The sequence below is a fragment of the Cyphomyrmex costatus genome, unplaced genomic scaffold, assembly GCF_001594065.2.
Source record: "Cyphomyrmex costatus isolate MS0001 unplaced genomic scaffold, Ccosl1.0 scaffold275, whole genome shotgun sequence".
NCBI classification, from domain to species: domain Eukaryota; kingdom Metazoa; phylum Arthropoda; class Insecta; order Hymenoptera; family Formicidae; genus Cyphomyrmex; species Cyphomyrmex costatus.
The window spans coordinates 339,665-360,745 of record NW_017276855.1 but is presented as its reverse complement, the minus strand read 5'-3'; the positions used below and the strand labels follow the sequence as shown (position 1 = coordinate 360,745).

Here is a 21,081-nt window from a genome sequence, read left to right as displayed (position 1 = left end):
TCATTAAGTTTTTTCTTCTTTTTCTTCATTTTTTTCTACTCTCGAAAGGAGTGATAACGATTAGTTACGATAACTGAGTCGGAAGAAATAAATTCCAGTACGATTACGTGTGAAACGTATGCAAGAACATAAATACATTGTGTAATATATTATTAAATGAGTACATGCTACACCGTTCTACAATTTTCATCTCAGCTTTTTTCAAGCCACATTCTCAAAGTCTCCACAAGATCAGTCAAGTGTAACAAGATACAGGCACTTGTTTACAAGTTAATATACTGTACGAGGTTGCGTTTAGAAGCTATATGAAAGTTTGTCTGTATTGCTTATAACGTAAACTAGGCCAGCTTGTAAACAGGATTAATTATTACTTAATTAAATTATTAGTTAAAAGTTTATTATGCAGTAAAGTTATTTGTTTTAATAACCGATATAGAATAAAATAATGATTGTATTTTAGTAGGTATCATGATACAATAAGTTATAGGTTGATATATTAATTTCAATACACCTCAATACGTAAATTTTGTTGTAACAAATGTAAGAAAATAGTAACAATTTTACGTTATAAGAATATCCACGTGCGCCAGTTAGATAGAAGAACGCGATATCATTTTTGTTCTTTAAGATTTTTAATTCATTCTTGACTTTATATTATTAAATAAATTATTAATTAAGTCGTTTATATGTATACATAGTATATATATATATATACATATATTGCTTAAATAGAATTAGATAATTAAAGAATGAAAATTAATTACGGTTAAAGCATTACAATTAAAAAATATTGCTGAGAAATAATGAAACTTATATATATGTATGTCTTAATATTTACACATATATGTTCTCAAGTTTATGTGTTTTCTGTAATCATTATAATAAAAAACCTATAAATAAAACAATAATACAAATTATGCAGTAATTTTCTCTTAGAAAATTGTAATAACATTTTTTGCGTAAAAAAGATAAATAAATTTTATAATTAAAATTAGATGATATTAGCGTAAAATTAATGTAGAAATAATTTGAAAATTAAATTATATATGCACATAAAAAAATCAGTAAAATATATCCCGACTAGCCTAAATTAATAACATTTACGGGAATCTTACGAGAAACGTCGTAATTCTTTAAAGAAAAAAAAATCTTAGCGATTGCGTGAATTACTGTCAATCTAATCATTGTAATTTAGCATCGCTATTTAACATGTCGTTCTTTATTCAAGTAAGGCATATTTTATCTCACATTTACATTCACACATACACATCCACTTACCGCGATTATTGTATGAGACTAATGACAGTGGCTTATTTGATGGTCCACATCATCTTCAGTATCAGTATTTTTAAGGGTGACACCATTGATATCGAAAATATGAGAAGCGTGACAAGGTGTGACGTCGCGGTTGGGCGGGCACCTAACAAGGGGGCCCGAAAGGGTGTCGGTCGCGTGGTTAGTGAAAGGGGTCTGTGTGACGTGCCCCCGCCTAACGCCCTGAGAGTGGGCCTAGACTTGGGCAGGGACCTGCTATAAAAGCATACCGCGTCGCCCCTTAGACATAGTGCTTGCTCGTATAACGCAAGAAAAACCATCGCTCGCCACCATGAAGTTCTTCGTAAGTTTTTCCCTTCACTCGCGACGACTTCGTCGCGTTGACTTCTTAGTTTTTATCTTCAACATGTCTTTTTATCTGCATGCAAAATTGTTGACATTTACTTAAAGAAAAATATTAAACCTTGTGCATATTTAATTATTTAATAATTTTGTCTTATTTAATGCATTGTTAAAATTGTATATCTTTTATTTGACATATTACACGTCATATTTTACTTCACTTATATCTTTTAGAAGTATCTATTTGTTTGATATCATTTCTTTTTATTTTTTATTTATTATTATATTATTGTAGATAAAGTCGATTTTTTTTAATTAAAACTTCTATAAGAAGTTTATAAGTAATTTTGTATATATTACATTTTATTATTATGTTAAACATTGTATTATATGTTCTCTTGTTACAGATTGTTCTGTTCGCCATTGTGGCGGTTGCTAGTGCTGTAAGTATTTCATAATTATTATTTTCAAAAGCTTAGTTCTAATAATGTTTTGTAATTCTTTTCCCTATCATATTTGGATATTATTATTTTAACAAATTCCAAGTTAATATAGTCTTTTATACAGTATAAATTACTATATATTATAAATTATTACTAAGAAATAATTTATTGGGTATATAATTTTTCATTATAATTATCCAGCAACAGTTGTATAATATAATTATTTGTTAACAAAATATTAAAGTGTTAAAAATTAAAAATGAAATTAATAGAAATGTTTTGAGATAATTAAGTATAATGCAAGAGCTAAAGAGTATCAGTATCTTAAACTTATCATTAAATGTTCTACTTAATTAAATCCGCATTATCTCCGTGTGTCGAAACACAGCTGCAATTGTATCAAATTGATCACGCTCGTTTGTGCAATTTCCGTCCCGAAGTTCCCAAGCATACTAAACTCCCTTGCATTCTCTCGCAGAGTTTCGTAATGGGAGATTATATTTCCTAGAGAAATAATAATTTTTTGAAATCATTAGATCTTCCGATCGCTTCAATTACCAATAACATGGATAAGTGAGAGTAATTGTTAATTGATTAATAAAACACCTTATCTTCTTTTATGTTTAGGGCCACTATGCGGAGCACATCCATGTCAATGGAGGGCCCGCCATTCCGGCTCCCAAAACTCTCCCGCTCGCCCTCCACGGTAACGACCACACCACCCGCCTTCACTACTCTGGCTCTCATATAGGGCACCCGCATTTGGTGGGAGTCGATCATTACATCCCGGCGCCGCATTTCGAGCCCCAGATCGCCAACGTGGCCGTCCACGGACACGGCTGGCATTAGATCCCATCACCTGAGCCAGCAGACCCGCTGGTCTGGAGTGGTCCACGCCGAACGCGTCATCCTGAGGCTGATATGAGGCAGCGAATTAGCAACCACCACGATTGGTGAACGTACAACGAATGAAATTTTTGTCGAGAGTTCCTTCTTTTATCTCTTCGGCAAGACGTTTCAATTCTGCGCGAGATCGCTCGCCGAAGGATTGTGGATGTCCGGCCCCAAATGGTCGAGAATCTCCGGTCCGAGGGTCGAGGATCACGGAGAAATACCGTTGCGACATTGCAATATATTGGCAGATCGAAATGGAATTCGACTGCCTCAGGATAGCTGCCATGACTTGGGCCACTCCCGAGGACCGTTCCCAGAAAGACCAGGCAATCAGACTTGAAAAAAGCCCCTCCCCCCCCACTCTCTCATCTTTTTTTCGTTTTACCTTGACACTACATATGACACGCATCGTACGAACATCAATAAATAATTAGGTCCTTTGGTCTACTCCCATTTTCCATTTCATTCCGTCAACATCGAAATTCTGTGTGTGCGGCATATTAAAGAAGAGATCATAACATCACACAGCGGCCATCTCTTCCTGTCCCTACTATTCGTCTTCCGGCAGCAACACTTTTATTTATTTTATAATAAAAGTCGATTTTTACGTCTTGTGATAAAATATTTGTTTTTTATTCGATTTCACCCCGAGTACACGATTATTTCTCGTAATTGCAAAATATCGCATTACGTCATGAAAGTTATTTAATTAGACTACATATGTATAAGATTAGATTAGAAAAGATAAAATGCCACAATGATAAAAAAGCAAATAACTTTGATACGAGAATTAGATTAATCAAAATAGAAAAAGATGTTAAAAGTAAAATTGTATTAATTTGAATAAAATTGGAGCAAATTCATAGTTTGTTTGATGTTTATTGAAGTTTATTGGATTGGAAACTCATTGGGAACTGCTAATGGTACAATATGTATCAAGCAAATCATGCAAAACAGCTCAATAGCGGGTTTGTGAACTCTCAGTAACGATTGGTCAAATAATACGTCAATTTCGCGTAGTTAACTCATTAATGTTGCTACTCAACTGTATTTCCATGGTTTCGATTACATAATTTGATCGCACAAACCGAAACTAGATTAACAAAGTACACTTTGTCGAATATAAAGCGGTCATAATATTTATTCAATGAGTACCGAGTGGCTTTGATATTCTTGTCTTTTTCATTCAACTATATAGCTTTTAGGATATGTCCATTTTGGGAAGAAATTTAAGTTTATAACTTAATCCTTATTCGTTTTGATCGAATTGCGTATCCGTCTGATTGCAATATCCATTTCGCGGGAAAGGTTCTTCTGGAAACTTTATGTAAACGGCTCGACTGCGAATCAATCTAACGTCGCCGAGCAACCGATAATCCAAACAGAGCCACCCTAAAGTCGGTTGTTATTCTTTTCGTCGCGCGGCTGGTGTCGTGCATCCGATGCCGCGATGCGAATCGCGCATGTTTACGTCACGCACATAAATAATCGAATTGAATATAAAATCTGCCGCAATCACGTTCCGCCGTCGTTCCGCATCAGCTGACATGCAGGGGAGGGACGTTCATTCACGTGGATCCTAGAAATGCATCGACGGTATCACGGATGACGACTGTCATTGATGCGTTTCGGTACGAGCTCGCTACATTGAAATTGTTCAATGAGATTTTCGCATGTGTGGTCTCTCAATTTTTTTAGTTATGTTAAAATTTAAGTACTTAAAAATTTCTCTCTCTCCTATATCTTCAGTTTTTTCTTATTGCACGGACTTTCAATAAATTCCTTTGACATCAATTGCTGTGTTCTATCAATTTTCGTAAGGATCTTTAATAAAAAGACATAAGTATGTTTTTCTCTCTCAAAATAACTAAAGCCGTCTTGTAATTACATTTATCGATGGTGATATAATTTGATGTACTGTAATCATCGATCATTATGTTGAAATAATTAATTTTAAATTCCTTATGATTATGTTCAACATTTTTGAGGATTTTGTTATAAAAATTACTTTATTTTAGTTAATAATTGATATCTTTATATTTTTTATTTATTTTTATTATTAATATCTATTTTAATAATTAATATTTTAACAGTATATTTTTCTCTTTGCAACATTTAAATTTTAATTACCTAATTATCTTATCATTATTTCTAAATTAATAATAGATATCCCTATTTTTTTGTATTTTTTAAAATACTTTTGTTTTACTAAATTATGTTGTTTTATTAATATTAAATTTGTTTTAATATAAATCTTATTTTATTTATCTAGATTTATTTATTACGAATGATGAGGTTTCGTTAAAAGAACGATGTCAAAAAGAATTCAATTTATTAATCTCGTTAGGTTCTCTTAGAATTGCTTGCGGTTGCAATTGCACCGCGCAATTTTAGCATCATGTCGATGTGCTTTTCTATGAGAGGTTTACGAGTGTCTTTACTATCCGTTCGATCATTCGGAAAACATTCTGGCTGCAGTTTGCTTCAAGTAACGATTGCGTAACAGGAAAGGAAGAATTATGCATTATACGTCGGCGAAACTGTTCTGCGGAAAAAGGGACACGATATCCGACTGCACGATCATTCTACCGATTGTATGTTCTTATTTACGCGATGATCGTTTTGCTTTATTTCTATCCAATTCGCGTATATTATGCAATAATTTCAGCATCGTGTTAGCGCATGCCAACGTTACGTTCTTATGAACTCTTATAAGGATTCTCGTATGCTTGCAAGAGAAAGCAAAATTTAGTTGCACTTTGTACATACATTTAATGAATACATACTTTTATTTAAAAAAATTTAAATAAATTTAAATAAATTAAATAAAATAAACCTGAAAAAGTTGTAATATTAAATCAAATAACTATCTTTTAAGTTTATTTAATTAATGGAATTTAGTTAATTAAAAAAATTAATTTAATGGAACAGTTTCAATATTTTCTTTCAGAATTTACTTAATTTTAAAACCTGTGAAGCTATAATTTTTAAGACTAAATTCTTTTCCAAAGTTGATTCTTTTTAATTTTTAGTTCAAAATATAGATTAAAAAATTATTCTTTAATAATTGATGCAAATCAGATAAAATATCCTATTAATGTCAAATTAAAATAGATGTGACGGTATCCTATTGGAAATTCTTACGTTCTCCAATTAATTTTCTGAAATGGCACGAGCGAATCATTTACATCAAAGTGAACGTTACCGCAGAATGTCGGAGAGTCCACGTTACTCACCCACCTATAATTATACAGCACGTTGCTCGGAGATTTTCAATTTTTTCGTTTGAAATATTAAAGCTCGAGAATGTAGAATACCAGCCAATATATATATAGAGAATAACGTATGAAAACGGATGTTTTCTTCATGAAACATTACTGCGAGCTTAGTTCGCAACGGTGCGTAGCCGACTGGCAAATATACAGTTACGACTGCTACGGCAATCAGGTACATTGCGAATTATTGCTTGCGACAAGCTTTTTCTGCATACGGATATTCGTTTCCTCGCGTTGCAATGACAGCGTAAAAAGAGAATTGTTATGGCCCCAAAATGCGATCACGCGAGATATGTTATTTATTACGATCACGAAGTCTCTTATTTATGCAATCTATTTTTTTTATTAATTTTATATCTCTTTATTAAACTAATCATTTCTTAATAATTTCCTATTAACTTTTATCTATCTGCAATATCTTTCAATTTTATTCAAATCGTTTTATTCAAATGTTAGTAAACCTTTGTTTATTGGTAACATCTCAATGTTAACTTTTTCTTTTACTAAATTCTTTCTAAAAAATTTTTGTACATATAACGTTTATTTTAATTCAAACAACTTTCTTTTGCTACTATGGAATATTTCATTCTTTCTTTTTTTAAGACGATGAGAAGAGAAAGTGATGAAAACAAGGCAATACCGTTTGCGTTATTAGATCGTGTAGATTAATTCGTATGTTATACGTATCTTGAGATTAGACTGATACTACTAAAATGTCTATGCATTTGAACCAGTTGGCAGAAAATGCTGCGTATCGTCGATTTAAATCGAGCCCCCGAGTTAATGATCACGCCCCCATGTCTGGTAATAATCATTCGAGCGTAGAGTTGACTAGCAAGCATGACACTAGTACCAATATAATAATTTACATGCACAGGCATTTAATTAGGTTCCCAGTCGCCTAGTCTGCCAGTAGCACATATTTCATGATGATAAATCTTGATTACTATCCCGACAAATATATCCCTCGATCAACTGGACGAACTATTAATGCTCCAGTTTCAATCGTAGTTAGATATGGATCTATTTGAATTTATATGGCAATTGGGAGATGCATTCGGTACGCTATTTTATCTTGACAGATTACACTATGATATGCATTGAATTTATAGCAAGTGGAACACTTTAATAACTTGCTTGAGAAGGAATGAAAACTTGAAATATGTTTTCAATTATTAAACTTGAAAAATTAGAATTATTTGCCTTTCGTTATTGCTTTTCTTATATTTGACTTCGTTTTAAGTCTTTGTTTCAAATTGTTAATTGTATTGTATTTTAATTAGAGAAGAATTTCTTTTCTGTGTTATGTTTTTTTAAGGATAAAAGATAGTTGAGATATTCGTGATGTCACCAAGAACTGTCGGTTTCCTTAATCGATTTATCTTTGTTTGTGAGGTTCTAATCGATTGTACACGTCATACTCGTGTCTTCGTCGTCTCGAAATCATAATAATTCTAGACGAGCAGCAGGTACCACTCGAAATAAATTTCCTTTCTATTGACCGTTTACCGAGGAACTGGAGCAACTTCTCCAATAACGGGAGCACAAATACGCGATCGCACGCTATCTATCCGATAGAGCGGTTGCATGAATAATGAATGCAGCGTGTGGTACATTACGTAGCACGCGTTGTTGCATACTTTCTCTCTCCGTAATGAACGTTTTTCTGCGATAAAACGTGTTTCCTCGGACGCCGCCCGCTGCACGTGCGCTACAAATTTGACACGTCCTGTCATTTTGATGTTCAATATATCTTAACTATGATATCAAGATGACAGCTTTTTATAACGTCAATTATGTGTGGTTTTAATCATCTCTATCAGTCCTTTTGATCTATGTGACTTTTATAATTAATGTGCAATTATATTGTTATCTATAATCGTTTTTTAGCCTTCTTGTTAATAATTTTCTAATTGTAAATTAATAAAATAATAATGTAGTTTATTTACACTTCAGCTTTACAAAAATTGCCAAGAAGGGGACTTGGTTTACAATATTTCTTAAACATTCATAACCCATACATTCTTGCGTAAAACTTTCCATTATCCTATCCTTATCCTAATCTTTATCCTAATAAAATAATAATGTTCTACACAACATAGTTAATATAATTATATATAACATTTTTCATCCTTTTCGTCATTTTATTTTACGTAAAAAATTAATTCTTTTATTAGGTACGTTTGTTTTATTGTTTTGTTATTTATGTGTATATATTCTAAAGTAACTAAAATTATATAATCACATGTGTTTATTATATTATTTTTATAAAAAATTATATGCATAGAACAGGGACATATATAATAATAAAATATGATATTATTTATTAATTTTATTTTATAGTAGTGGAAATATTATTTTTTAGATAATTTCAATAAAAAAAGATGCTCTCTTTGATTATAGCTTATATATTTTATATATTTGGCGTATGATTATTTTAAATCTTCGTTCTTGAGCTAAATTGGAAAGTACAATGAGATCTATATGCGACTAGAAGTTTGTAACGGAAGTACAATTACATAAACGCGTTTACTGTACTTTGTAACTACCTTGAGGAAGTGCATTTACGCAAGCGAAGCTTCCTAATAGCGCAGCTATAGCTCGCAGGCATGTGCTAACTTTGTCCGTACTGTATACCGTAATAATAATTGTTAATTGTTTCGTTTGTAATCCGATCACTATCACGATACGACTGATCGCGTGCGAAAGGTGTATTTCACTTTGCGCAAGGTGGAAGTAACGGAAATTGTTTCGAAATCATTACAATTTCATTTTTTCCTGCGGAAATTTAGTCGAATGGTGTGAAATGAAGTGGCTTGAAAGGAAACTGAAAGGCTTAGACAAGGGTTATTTGTTACTGTCACTGTTCATGTCTAGTTAACATCATTATTTTAATATAATACGTACAATTTAAATTGAATTTTAAAATATAATTCCATTTAATGGTACGATTCTATGATAACGTTAAAGTCTTAAATCTCTTTTTATTACTTTGTTCTATTTTAAATTATCATATACGGCTTTAACTTTTACGTATAGGTAAATGCCATTCACGAGACAAATCGAGCACGATTTCTAATTGACTCGTGACGCAGGCATAAATGAGCGAACGTAAATAATAATATTCATTGATTTACGATTAGTCAGCGTGAACTTCAGACAAATTACGGTTTTAAAAGAAAAACGATATTGTACGTCACGAAGTACAAGGTACACCCGCGCATTCATAGAACAAACATTATCTTTGCAAATTGTAGTAACCTTTTATTAACAATCACTGTAGCAGAAAAATGTAATTTCATTGTCTAATGCATAAGTATTTTTAATTATTTGTAAGCATTTTTAATTACTTTTATTTGTGCGATAAAATTATACAATTATAAAAGTTACAAGAACGAAAAAGTAGAAATATAAAAATTTTAAATACAGAAGTAATTTCTATTTCATTTTTTTACTCTCAGTGGAGTTCCTTTATTTATCCTCGACACAAGCCTCAATTATCGTATTTGATCGTATCGAAAGAGTTGAAATTCTATCAACGCTGGTGTTCAGAAAATACCGGGTGTCATTTATTTTTCACAGGCGCGTTACGCGTAGGTGTTATCACGGATGGTCGGAAGGGAAGATTGACGTTTGGTCGCCGTTGTTATTGGTTCGACGACGACGTACGACAAGAACCGCTGGGAAAATGTGAACGTATGGACATTCGACGTTGTCTGTCTGACTCGACTCGGTGTTCAGTGTCGTCAGTTCGATCCGGTCAGTGGGCCATTCAGCATGAACAACGAGCGCAGTAAGTTATATTTTTATACGCTAGCCTGTCTACCTGACTTTTCTTTTCCGGTGCACCACATGTACGTATATAACCCGGTAATGTTCCCATAGCTGGTGATACTTTAAAGTTGAAGTCAAGAAAAGTTTTCGCAGTTTTTATTACATTACGAGCCTGTTATTCTTGTTTTTCTAACTGTAGATATAATACTAATAGACGTATAATGGACGTAATAATGGAAAGATAATATGATAATGAACTTAATTGCAAAATTACATATTAATTTTTTGATTGTAATAATAAGTCTCTTCTTTTCAATTGTATTTTTTTATATTCAGAAATGAAACAAACGTTTATTAAGATAAATTTAATAGAAAAAGATTAGAGAAAAGTATTATTGAAAAGCCAGTTGAAATTTGCGTAAAAAAGGTAAAATCTAACTTTATCACTAAAATTTGTATTTTGTATTTATTTAATTAATATAATTATTTATATTGTGTTATTGTTTTTGTTATTAATAATATATAAGCATTATTTATTTAAAAATTTTATTATATATTATAATAACTAGGACCTAGTGCCCTTTTCTTTCCGAGTTCATTTTTGAATTGTACAGGGGTTTTTGTTATCCAAGAATTATTATATGTATTATGATATTAAAAATTATGTGAAAAGATTAGACATACATATATCTATTATATGAAAAGATTGATTCCATTTATTTAAAATATTTTGATTAATTAAAAGAAAAAGAAATTAATAATCGATTTATTATTCAAGACAAAACTTTTATTTTATTTTTTATTGTTTTTTCTTATTTATTGAACGCTAAGGTGACCTTATTTTGATAGTGCGATAACATAACTAGGCTATGTGCAGATAGATATCTACTATTAATGAATGTAGATCGCTCAATAATTTTAATATTATAAAAAATAAAAATTTAGGAAAGATTAATTTTTCCGATACAGTATTTTATAGTTTCTTATATAGTATTGTAAATAAAAAATATATTGTATGTCATAGAGAGATAATTAATTAATTTTTACAAATCTTTTACTTTTAGTGAATATAATTATTATTTAAATTTAATAAATTCTAAAAAATATTGCTAGAACGTTAAGATAAATTAAAAAATATTTAAGCTAAATATGTATACATATACATAACATTTTGTTATTTTAATTATACAAAATTAATGTATTTTTTAAATATATAATATTAATTTCCTTAATACATAAAAATTAATATTATTATACACACACACACACACACAAATGTTGTTTTTAAAAAATAATATATATACATATACTTGAAAAAAAAATTATTAAATTATAATAAATATTTCTTTGAATAGTTCTAGCGGAATATTTACTTACGGTAAATAAATATCTAGATAAATGAAAAAAATGATTGTATCAAACTAATGGTTCTTATATTTAATAAACATGTTTACATTGAACAAATATTACCCTAGAATTATTCAAAGAAATATTTAGAATTTAATAAGTGCGTTTCTCAGTATATATATATACATATATATATGTATAATAAAAAAAAATATTTTTTTAAATAAGTTAAATAATATTAAATAATATTAAATAAGTATAAATTAATGGATTTTTTTGATATTAAAAATAATAATAATATATAGGTAATGAGAATACTTATCTTTTTAAACATGCAGTTTTACGTAATAGTTGCTACTTTTTGAATTGATATCGTAGCTTGTCTCATTGATGGTTATTATTTTTATAATTTTTCTTTTTTCAGAGAGTGAAGGGTCCGTTTATTCGGTCGGAAGCCAGAACCACCTGGTGCCGATAAGATCTAGGAAAACCTTGTTAGTAAGAAAGCGAGATTGACAGTTTCCTTTCGATAATAATTTATTAAATTGCTTCATTAAATTGAGAATATATATTTGCTTGCTGCAAGTAAATCAATCAGAGTCTTCGCTAATTAGATCTGTTATGTTTATAGCTTCAAGAAGAGAAGTCAGATTTCCAATTCATCACTGATAATTCTTTACATTTTGGTGGGTGCTTTGTTTATAACGGTTGTGGTACTCGCTGTACTTTGTAAGTTTTTTCTTTAATATTATATACATATATGTAGTTATATAATTATATATTATATTAAATATACATTTTTTGAAATTATATTTAATCATTAAAGAAAAATATATATTAATATATCTTTGATTTTTTAACAAACAAAATATAAATTCGATAAAAGTAGTATTCAATATATATATACTCGTACTAAGAAAATAATACATGATAAAAATAATACACACAAATTAGAATTAAAATTGAAATATTTGATGTTTGTGTTAAATGCGATAGCGTCATTAGCTACTTTATGTTTCGATATCTTATATATGGTATAAGTTCTGTAACTATGAACTCTATTAAAATTATAGCAGGTATATATATAACTCTTAGCAGTAGGTATATAACAACCGGAAATACTCTTTATTTAAAAAGAAATGACTCAACTCTTACTGCTTTGATATATCCTTTTTGCAATTATACATCCTTGACAAATTATTGGGAAACCATTTAACATATCTTCGATCGCCATTGACATTGTGTAAATAATTTAGTGAACATGACTATGGATTGTGCAGCGTTCCACGTGTTGTTCCAAGGAACAACTTTATTGCGTGCTCATGATTGTTACTATGCGATAATCTATAGCATATTCTACATGACCGTGATTTCTAAAATTAAGTTATATATTTATTATGCAAAGCATCCCTTAGAATTACCGGACATTTTTTTAACTAAATTTTTTAAAATCTGGGAATAGTTTTTCCACGATAAAATTGAAAAATGTTTTTTAAATAATTAAATGAATATGTTAAAAATAAATAATGATATATAATTTGATTAAATTAATTTTAAAAATATAACAAAAAGGAATACTTAAATACATAAAAATATAATAAAAATAAAGATATATAAAAGATAATTAAGTGAAAATTAATAAGTAATATAGTTACTTATTAATTCAATTAATATATATTAAAAATCTGGAAAAATGCAATAAACTATAACTAAAATTAAATGTTCTTGAACGTTTTAAATAGTTAATAAATAATAAATTATAATAGATACATATTGTTGTTGCAGATGCGCGTAAAAATATGATGGAAATATGTGACAGCGAGGATTGCGTGCGAATAGGTAAGTAGTATACAGTTGTTATATTAATAATGCATAATGGGGTGATTATATACATTTGTACTATTATTTATAAAATTGCAAATAACGATAAAAAAAAGAAGTATATAGAATTACTGTCACGAAAACAATTATTTATTCTTCTTTATCTACTTAGCTGCTAGTTTGAAGGAATCTATGAACGAGTCTGTAGATCCTTGCAACGATTTTTATCAGTGAGTAAATTTATTGTCGTGTCAGCGCGGTAAGCGATGTGTGTGATCCTATTGTCATATACTGGTCGTGTGATACGCGTCTCGTAAAATGTATATCATACACAAAATTACTATTCATTCTTCAAATTTATTATTTCTGTATTACGCAAATACTACACTCGCGTATTTCGCTTTCACTCGTTTATATGAGAGATATTAATTGTATCACGAATTAATTCACTCTTTCAAAAATAGCAATTAACGTTGAATTTTATTATTATTAATCCACTTATTTAATCCACTTATTATCATTAATCCACTTATTTAATTAATTTATAAAGCTATTATATATTTTATCTTCGTGATGCGCTTGCTTTGCGATGTTTTGTTTCTTTTTTTTTTTTTTAGGTATGCGTGTGGTAGATGGCCGCAGGAGCATCCTATTCCGGATTCCAGCCTGACAAATTCCTGGTTCAGCGAGCGCAGTGGTCGCATGTACAGAAAGATCAGAGATCTGCTAAAAGTCAATATGTCTGCAAGTGAGGTACCATGGGCAGTGATGCAGGCCAAGACTCTATTCACCAGCTGTTTGAACTTGTGTACGTTACTGTTTTTGTTTAATTAGGTAGATGTCAAAGAAACAAACGCTATAATCAAAAACATATTAATTAAAATCTGATATATATATGATACACAAATAATAATTAATAATAGTACATGTAAAATATACATATTGCAAATTATATTTTAATGTTATACAAATTATCCTTTAATTTTGAATATTTCTTATTAAAAGATAAATTTCAGATACCATGAATGAACAGTCCATGAACGATCTGTCTCCATTGTTCGACTTGTTGAAGTTATTAAATTTACCAATGGTACCGTTTGTTACCAATAAAACGACTAATTACATCGAACAACTTGCCAGCGTAAAGAGAACTTTGGGCTATGATATTTTCTTTGGCTTTGAGGTCATACCCGATCCAAGAAACAAGAGTAAGAACATACTTTATTTCCACCTACCGATTCGTTCCAATCCTTTTCTCACGTACGTATACTTTTATATAATAATACATCTCAGATTATTATTTGTAAATATTTTGCAAATTACTTAATAATGTAATTAATATACATAACAATAATTTTTTATTATAATAATAATAGTGATCAAGAATTAGAGAAGCGGCTGCAAACCATTAGATCGCGATTGCGAAAATTAGATGAGTTAGATGACGAAGCCATGTTGAGCGAGGACGAAGATGCCGAATTTACCTACATGGCAGATGTTATTAAATACGTCATTAACAATGGTACTGATGATAAATGCACCTCAGATGAATCGGTATATGAAGATGAAGAATTGGAAGAATTTGTTAAGGGGGTTTACAATATTAGCAATCTTTTCTATTACGTAAGTATTTTTATTAATAAGAAATTCAGTCTAGTGTGACAATAAGTGTAAAAGTGAAATGTAAATATTTCGATTTTACTTTATATTATAGGACAACAAAATATGTTGAGAATTTATGGTTCAATCTCTTTTTATATTTATATTAAAACACGTATCTTTATGTCAATTTGTTTATAGCTTTTAATATGCACAAATTAATGTGTACATTTATTTGAAAATTTACTATAAATAATATAAATTAAATCTACTCTCTAAATCTGAATCGGTGGATAATCACTGATTATTCAGTGCCAAATATGTCATTGGATAATCAGTAAATAATGGCATACTTGGTAATGATATTAGCGATTATCCACTGATTCAGATTTAGAGAATAAAAAATGCTTTTGCGTAAACAAAATTGTTAAAATAGAACTCTATTTTTATCATACTCTGTAATATTTGTTACAAAATTTTATTTTAAATGCAATTCCAAAATTAAGATTAAGATTTTAAAAAATATTATATATTCAAAAATTAAGAAAATATAAATCTATATATATTATACAATATATTCAAAAATAAAAAATATATACAAGAATTAATTTTTTCGATAGATGGTTCGTGCAGATCGAAATCATAGTATTTCCATAGAAAACTTAAGCGATAGTGATTATATGCTAATAGACGATCTACAACAATTGACAGACGATTATATAATAGATAGTAATTTATCTCTCACGCCTACACCAATTTGGCGGCCCTTTATTGAATCCATTTTTGAGGGAATCGTTAAATTGGATCTTGATAACAATGACAAAGTCCTCGTTGGTAATCTGGAGTATTTGAAAGATGCTGCATTACTATTAGCTTGTTTTGAGGAAGAAGCTCTAGGCATGTATATTCCTCATTTATAATATAATCTTAATTAAATTAATTATATTATTTTTGTTGGTATTTCAATTTAGTATTTACTTTAAGAAAATGTTTACAAAATTCAAATTAATACCGATTTAGAAAGCTACATTTGGTGGACCATTGTGGACCTTGTAGTGCCTCACTCCACCGAAAGGCTCAGGGATATTTGGAACAAATACGTTAGAAAGGTAACAGACGTGGAAGTTATAGGCGAATCAAAATCGTTAGTCTGTGCATCAGTTGTCAATAAATTAATGGGTATCTATTTAAAACTTCAATAAATCTTTTCGTATATAATAAGGGAAAGTTGCCTATATCGTACTACTTAACATTTAAATAAAATTATAATAAAAGTACTGAAGAAATTAGAATATTTCTGCACTTACCTCAAACTTTAGTTCATTTATAAAACAAAACATTCTTGCGAAAATAAACATTGAATTATTGTTTAAATTAAGATTAAAAAAAGAAGTAGCTTTTTTGATACAATTTGGAGACCGCGTCATTAAATTATAATATCTTATTCTTAAATCGTACTAATAAACAAAATCATCAGTTTACAAAATAAGATTTAAATTTGTTAAAAATATAATAAATAATTTTTAATAAGATATCTTAAAAAGATTCTATACAATCACATATTTTTTTAAATACAAATATTAAAATATAGTTATTATAAAGTAATTGTAATCTGAAGACCCGCATAGCAGGTAGTCAGGTAGATCAGCACTGAACAAAATCAATTTTGAATGTCATTCGTAAACAGATAATCGCTCGAAGATAAAACAAAAATGATAATGCTTAAGCTATATTATTAGCATCATATCTGTCGTTTTTAATAAAAAATCTATCATTTTTAAGAAAAAATATTCGTTTAGGAAATATAATAGAGGTACGATTTAACTGTCAGTATGACTTAGCCAACTCCACCCTATATTCAACAAATACACACACACACACCACACACACGCACACACACATCACATTTAATTTTTTCTATAATTTCTTTTTATAATTTAGATTATGTAAGCATATCTTCGCAATGTATCTTAGAAGTTTTCCATTAATGGTGTTCATTGATTTCCAGGAATGGCTGTATCGTGGCTGTTCGTAGATCCGACATTTCACGATAATAAGATTAACAAAGTAGAAGAAATGCTAGAGGATATAAGAGAGGCATTTGCTTCACTTGTCGCTAAAACGAGTTGGATGGATCAATCGACTAAAACGGCAACACTTAAAAAAAGCAAAAAGATGGAATACGAAATTGGATTTCCTACGTGGCTTTTTGACGAGGAGATGCTTGATGAGTATTACGAAGGCGTAAGTTTTGTGAAAAATTAATATAGTAATTATAAAACTTTTCTGACAAAACGAGTGAAAAATCTGTTTTGTGAAAACGCATTAAAAATTTTTCATTTAATTGTATTAATTATATTTATATACATTTATTTACGTTAACATTATTATTATATATACATATCTTTATGTTTATTTATTTTATCTTACAAAGTAAAATTTAACATTATTTATGTGTATAACATGGATCAATTAATGTTTAGATAGACCTAACGGAAACAAAATACCTGGCGAATATGGTACAAATCGTTCAAGTGCATTTGAATAACACGTGGGCAAGCCTACACGACTATAATATGTTCAACGAGTCATAGTAAGTAAGAAATTTTGAAAATTGTTATCGGTAACAATAAGTACTAAGGTTTTCTTTTTATTTATGCTTCGTTTTATTATGGATGATTAGTTGGGCAACTGATCCTACTGATGTAAACGCATTTCACACCTTTCAACTTAATCATATAAGTATGTAACAATTTAATTCTTTATTATTATTAAAAAATTATTAACGTATATGCATTATAAAAAGTATAATATAATACATATAAAGAATATAATCTTACATATTTCCATTATAAATTATGTAATTATTTATTTTTTCAAATACTTCTTTACGATATAAATATATTATATTGTTAATAATCTGTTTAGTTGAAGAAACTATTTTTTCTAATTGTTATATCAATGGTGCATTAACATATCTTTTTTCTTTTACTATTCACACATGCAGCTATTCCTGCTGGAATTCTTCAATTCCCATTTTATGAATTGGGTCTTGAGTAAGAATAGGAATAATTTACTTTCATTATTATTTTGTATAAAAAAATAATACAAAAGTAAATAAACAAATAAAAAATAAATGTAGAGAATAAATAGTAGAAAGCATGAATTCTTTGTAAAGTCATTATATAATGAGAGAAAGAAAAAAGATTAGCATTTTTTTCAATGATTACAGGGCTTTAAATTATGGTGCCATCGGCACAATACTTGGACATGAATTAACTCACGGATTCGACACTAACGGTCGGCTTTATGACAGCGACGGAAATCTTCGTCAATGGTGGACCAATGAAACCATCTCAGAATATTCGGACAGAACTCAGTGTTTCATAGATCATTATAGCACTTATTACGAAGACGAGGCAAGTCTAGTAATCTTATTATAAGTGTTTCGTATTAAAAAAGTTTATTTAATGAGACTCAACGTTTAAAGAAATAAAAGAAGTAATATAATGAAACAATAAGAGGCTGTTCAAGTATTAAATAAATAAATATTTCTAAAACTTTATTTAAACGTTATTCAAATTTTAATTAAAATATTTAATTATCAGGATGATACGTTTTATACATACATACATATATAGCTTATCGTAAAGTTATATCCTAATCTGTAAGGTTTAATTTTTTATGTAAAAATTAGTTAGTTTTAGTTTTAGTTTTAAGAAGTTGAGTGACCTGAACATGTCGATGAGTTAATGATACGTCTTACATAGGTCGACGATTACATCGACGGTGAACTGACCTTGGGAGAAAATATCGCCGATAATGGTGGCCTTCACGAAGCTGTCGTCGCCTACAAGAGATGGAAGGCTCGGCACGGTCGTGAGGCTTTACTTCCGGGATTCACGCAATTTACGCACGAACAGTTACTTTTTCTTTCTTTTGCGCACGTAAGCCAACATTCCAATTATAACATAATAGTCCACGTCTCAATCATTATCTATGTTTAGGTATATCCGAATTAAAACCTCTTAGATTTTTATGAAATTTTCGAACGTTCAAGTTGGTAAAATAAACAATTTAGCAAATTAATAATAAAGACGTTTTAAGTGATATTATAAACACTTTTCGTTTATGTATCAATTTCCATATTTTTATCATTATCAGTTTAACATGGGAAAGAAATCGTTTTTAATCGTTATTCGTCCATTTTTAAGTTAGGAATTTAATGATAAAATTGTTGTTTTCTTTAAATAGTAGAAAAACAAATGTATGGAATTCCCAGACTTGTCTAATTCATATTCAAATTAAACGTATATTTTTAAATTGTAAAATTTTTTGATGATTTGGTAATCAACAATTTATAGAACTAGTTTATAGAACTAGTTTCATCACTGCTTGTTTTTAATTTGCTGTTTTATTTAAATTTTAGTTTAGTTGTATGAGTTAAATAAAAATTAAAGATGACAAAATCATTAAATCAACAACAATAAATTAGCATATAATTTTCATCTAATAACAATTTATTGATATTACTTGCCTAGAGTTTATTACCTATAATTCAATTTTTTTAATCTACTTGACTTTTAAGCTATTCACGTATTGAGATTATTTCTCTATATAATCATATAGCACATGTGTAATGAAAACATTTTCGCTTTTGTTTAATAGATATATATATATCGCATTTTTATTAAATAAGTTCTTTGTAAAAATTGTTTTTACAGTCATATGATTTACGGGTAAATGTTTATTATTTTATTATTTCAGTTATGGTGCGAGTCTTATACTGCTAAGTCATTAAAGTGGATGATGGAAGATTCTCATTGTCCCGGCCATGTGAGACTTCGAGCTGTACTAAGAAATTCTAAAGAATTTAGTTCTGCGTGGAATTGTCCAGCAGGATCAACCATGAATCCATCGAAAAAGTGTCGTTTGTGGTAAAACTTTGACAAAGACAATGTTTGCTATTTAATACTGTTGATTGATCAAATATTTATAATTTATAAAATCAGTAAGCTCACGTGCAAAACAATAACAATCTAGCGTTAATTAAAACAATTAATTTTTTATCTTGTGAGACTTATGGCAAATTTTACAATAATGCAATATTTAATAATAAACAGTAGTTTTTTATGCTCTCTGTGTTTACTTCGAATTTAAATATAAGATAATTACTACATATATAGATTTATAGAGTTTTGTGTATAAATCGCTTTAATTATTGTTATTCGTTTGTTACATAGCATGTGACGAATTATTTTTATGTAATTCCATAAGATCTTTTGCACTGATCGTTGAGAAATTTAAAAGTGGTCCAATAATGTTTATAATAAAAGAGTTTTATTTACATAAAAAAAGTATTTTTGAATGTCCTTGTAATCTTAATAACGTACGTTATTTTAATCTTAATAATGTTTTAATAATTTTTAAATGTCTTAATCGGTATCTTTCTCTCTCTCTATCTTTAATTTTGTGTCCTTCCGATTGCATAGATAGAATCTAAAATTATATTAAGTTGCTATACATATTTTAATGTTTTATTCCAACTTTTATCTTGTTGTTTCCATGATTGTAATATTTATTTATATTTATTTCTGGTAAAGATAGAATGTTGATGAAGAAGTTTCTTTTGTTTTTGATTTTATTAGTATGCATAAATGTTGCATAGAAAATTATTTATAAGAAATTTAATTCTAGAGGTATATTGACATTAGAAATAAAATAAAAAACGCGAGATTGTACAACATAACTAAATATTGAAAATTTCAATAATTATATATATATGTATATGTTTACAGAATTATGTAATAAGAAATTCAAAAAAATATAAAATAAACATTTAGAGAAATTTATTTATATAAATATTAGGTTTAAGTATTAAAATTATAAACTATTTAATTTTACATTTGTGATTCTCTAAAGGCTTATAAAAATTAAATAACAGAAATGTTATTTTGATTATTTTAAGTAAAGTACCATTAAAATATAAGTTAAAATTTCTTTAAAAAATATCTAGACGCTGATAGGGTACTTAAAACTCGATAGTTTTATAGAAATTTGTTTATTTCCATGTTATCATTCATGGTTAATTATCTATGTAAATGATGACGCGCATAAAAAAATTTGGAATAAAGTATATTATTATACATTGTATAAATATATACTTATTTATAAAACATCTACATAATCATAAATTTAATATTTTATTTATTAGATTGATAAAAAGAACAGTCAATATTTACATTCTTCAATTATTTTCAGATTTACCGAAATCACTTGATAAACATGAAAATTTATCCACAGATTGTCGT

General features: G+C 28.8%; 1 protein-coding gene across 1 annotated transcript; it reads left to right on the top strand.

The window, feature by feature from the left end:
- The first annotated feature begins 3,208 nt into the window (after positions 1–3,208).
- Nep5 (M13 family metallopeptidase neprilysin 5) lies at positions 3,209–19,794 on the top strand. Its single transcript, XM_018541001.1, has 18 exons — positions 3,209–3,280; positions 9,971–10,026; positions 11,779–11,844; positions 11,982–12,079; positions 13,136–13,189; positions 13,344–13,401; positions 13,789–13,979; positions 14,188–14,431; positions 14,548–14,794; positions 15,391–15,667; positions 15,791–15,949; positions 16,779–17,014; positions 17,254–17,363; positions 17,454–17,512; positions 17,778–17,826; positions 18,003–18,198; positions 18,541–18,717; positions 19,538–19,794. Exons 1-18 carry the CDS (start codon positions 3,209–3,211, stop codon positions 19,709–19,711), a joined length of 2,523 nt encoding a protein of 840 aa, XP_018396503.1. The 3' UTR covers positions 19,712–19,794.
- The last annotated feature ends 1,287 nt before the right edge of the window (positions 19,795–21,081 follow it).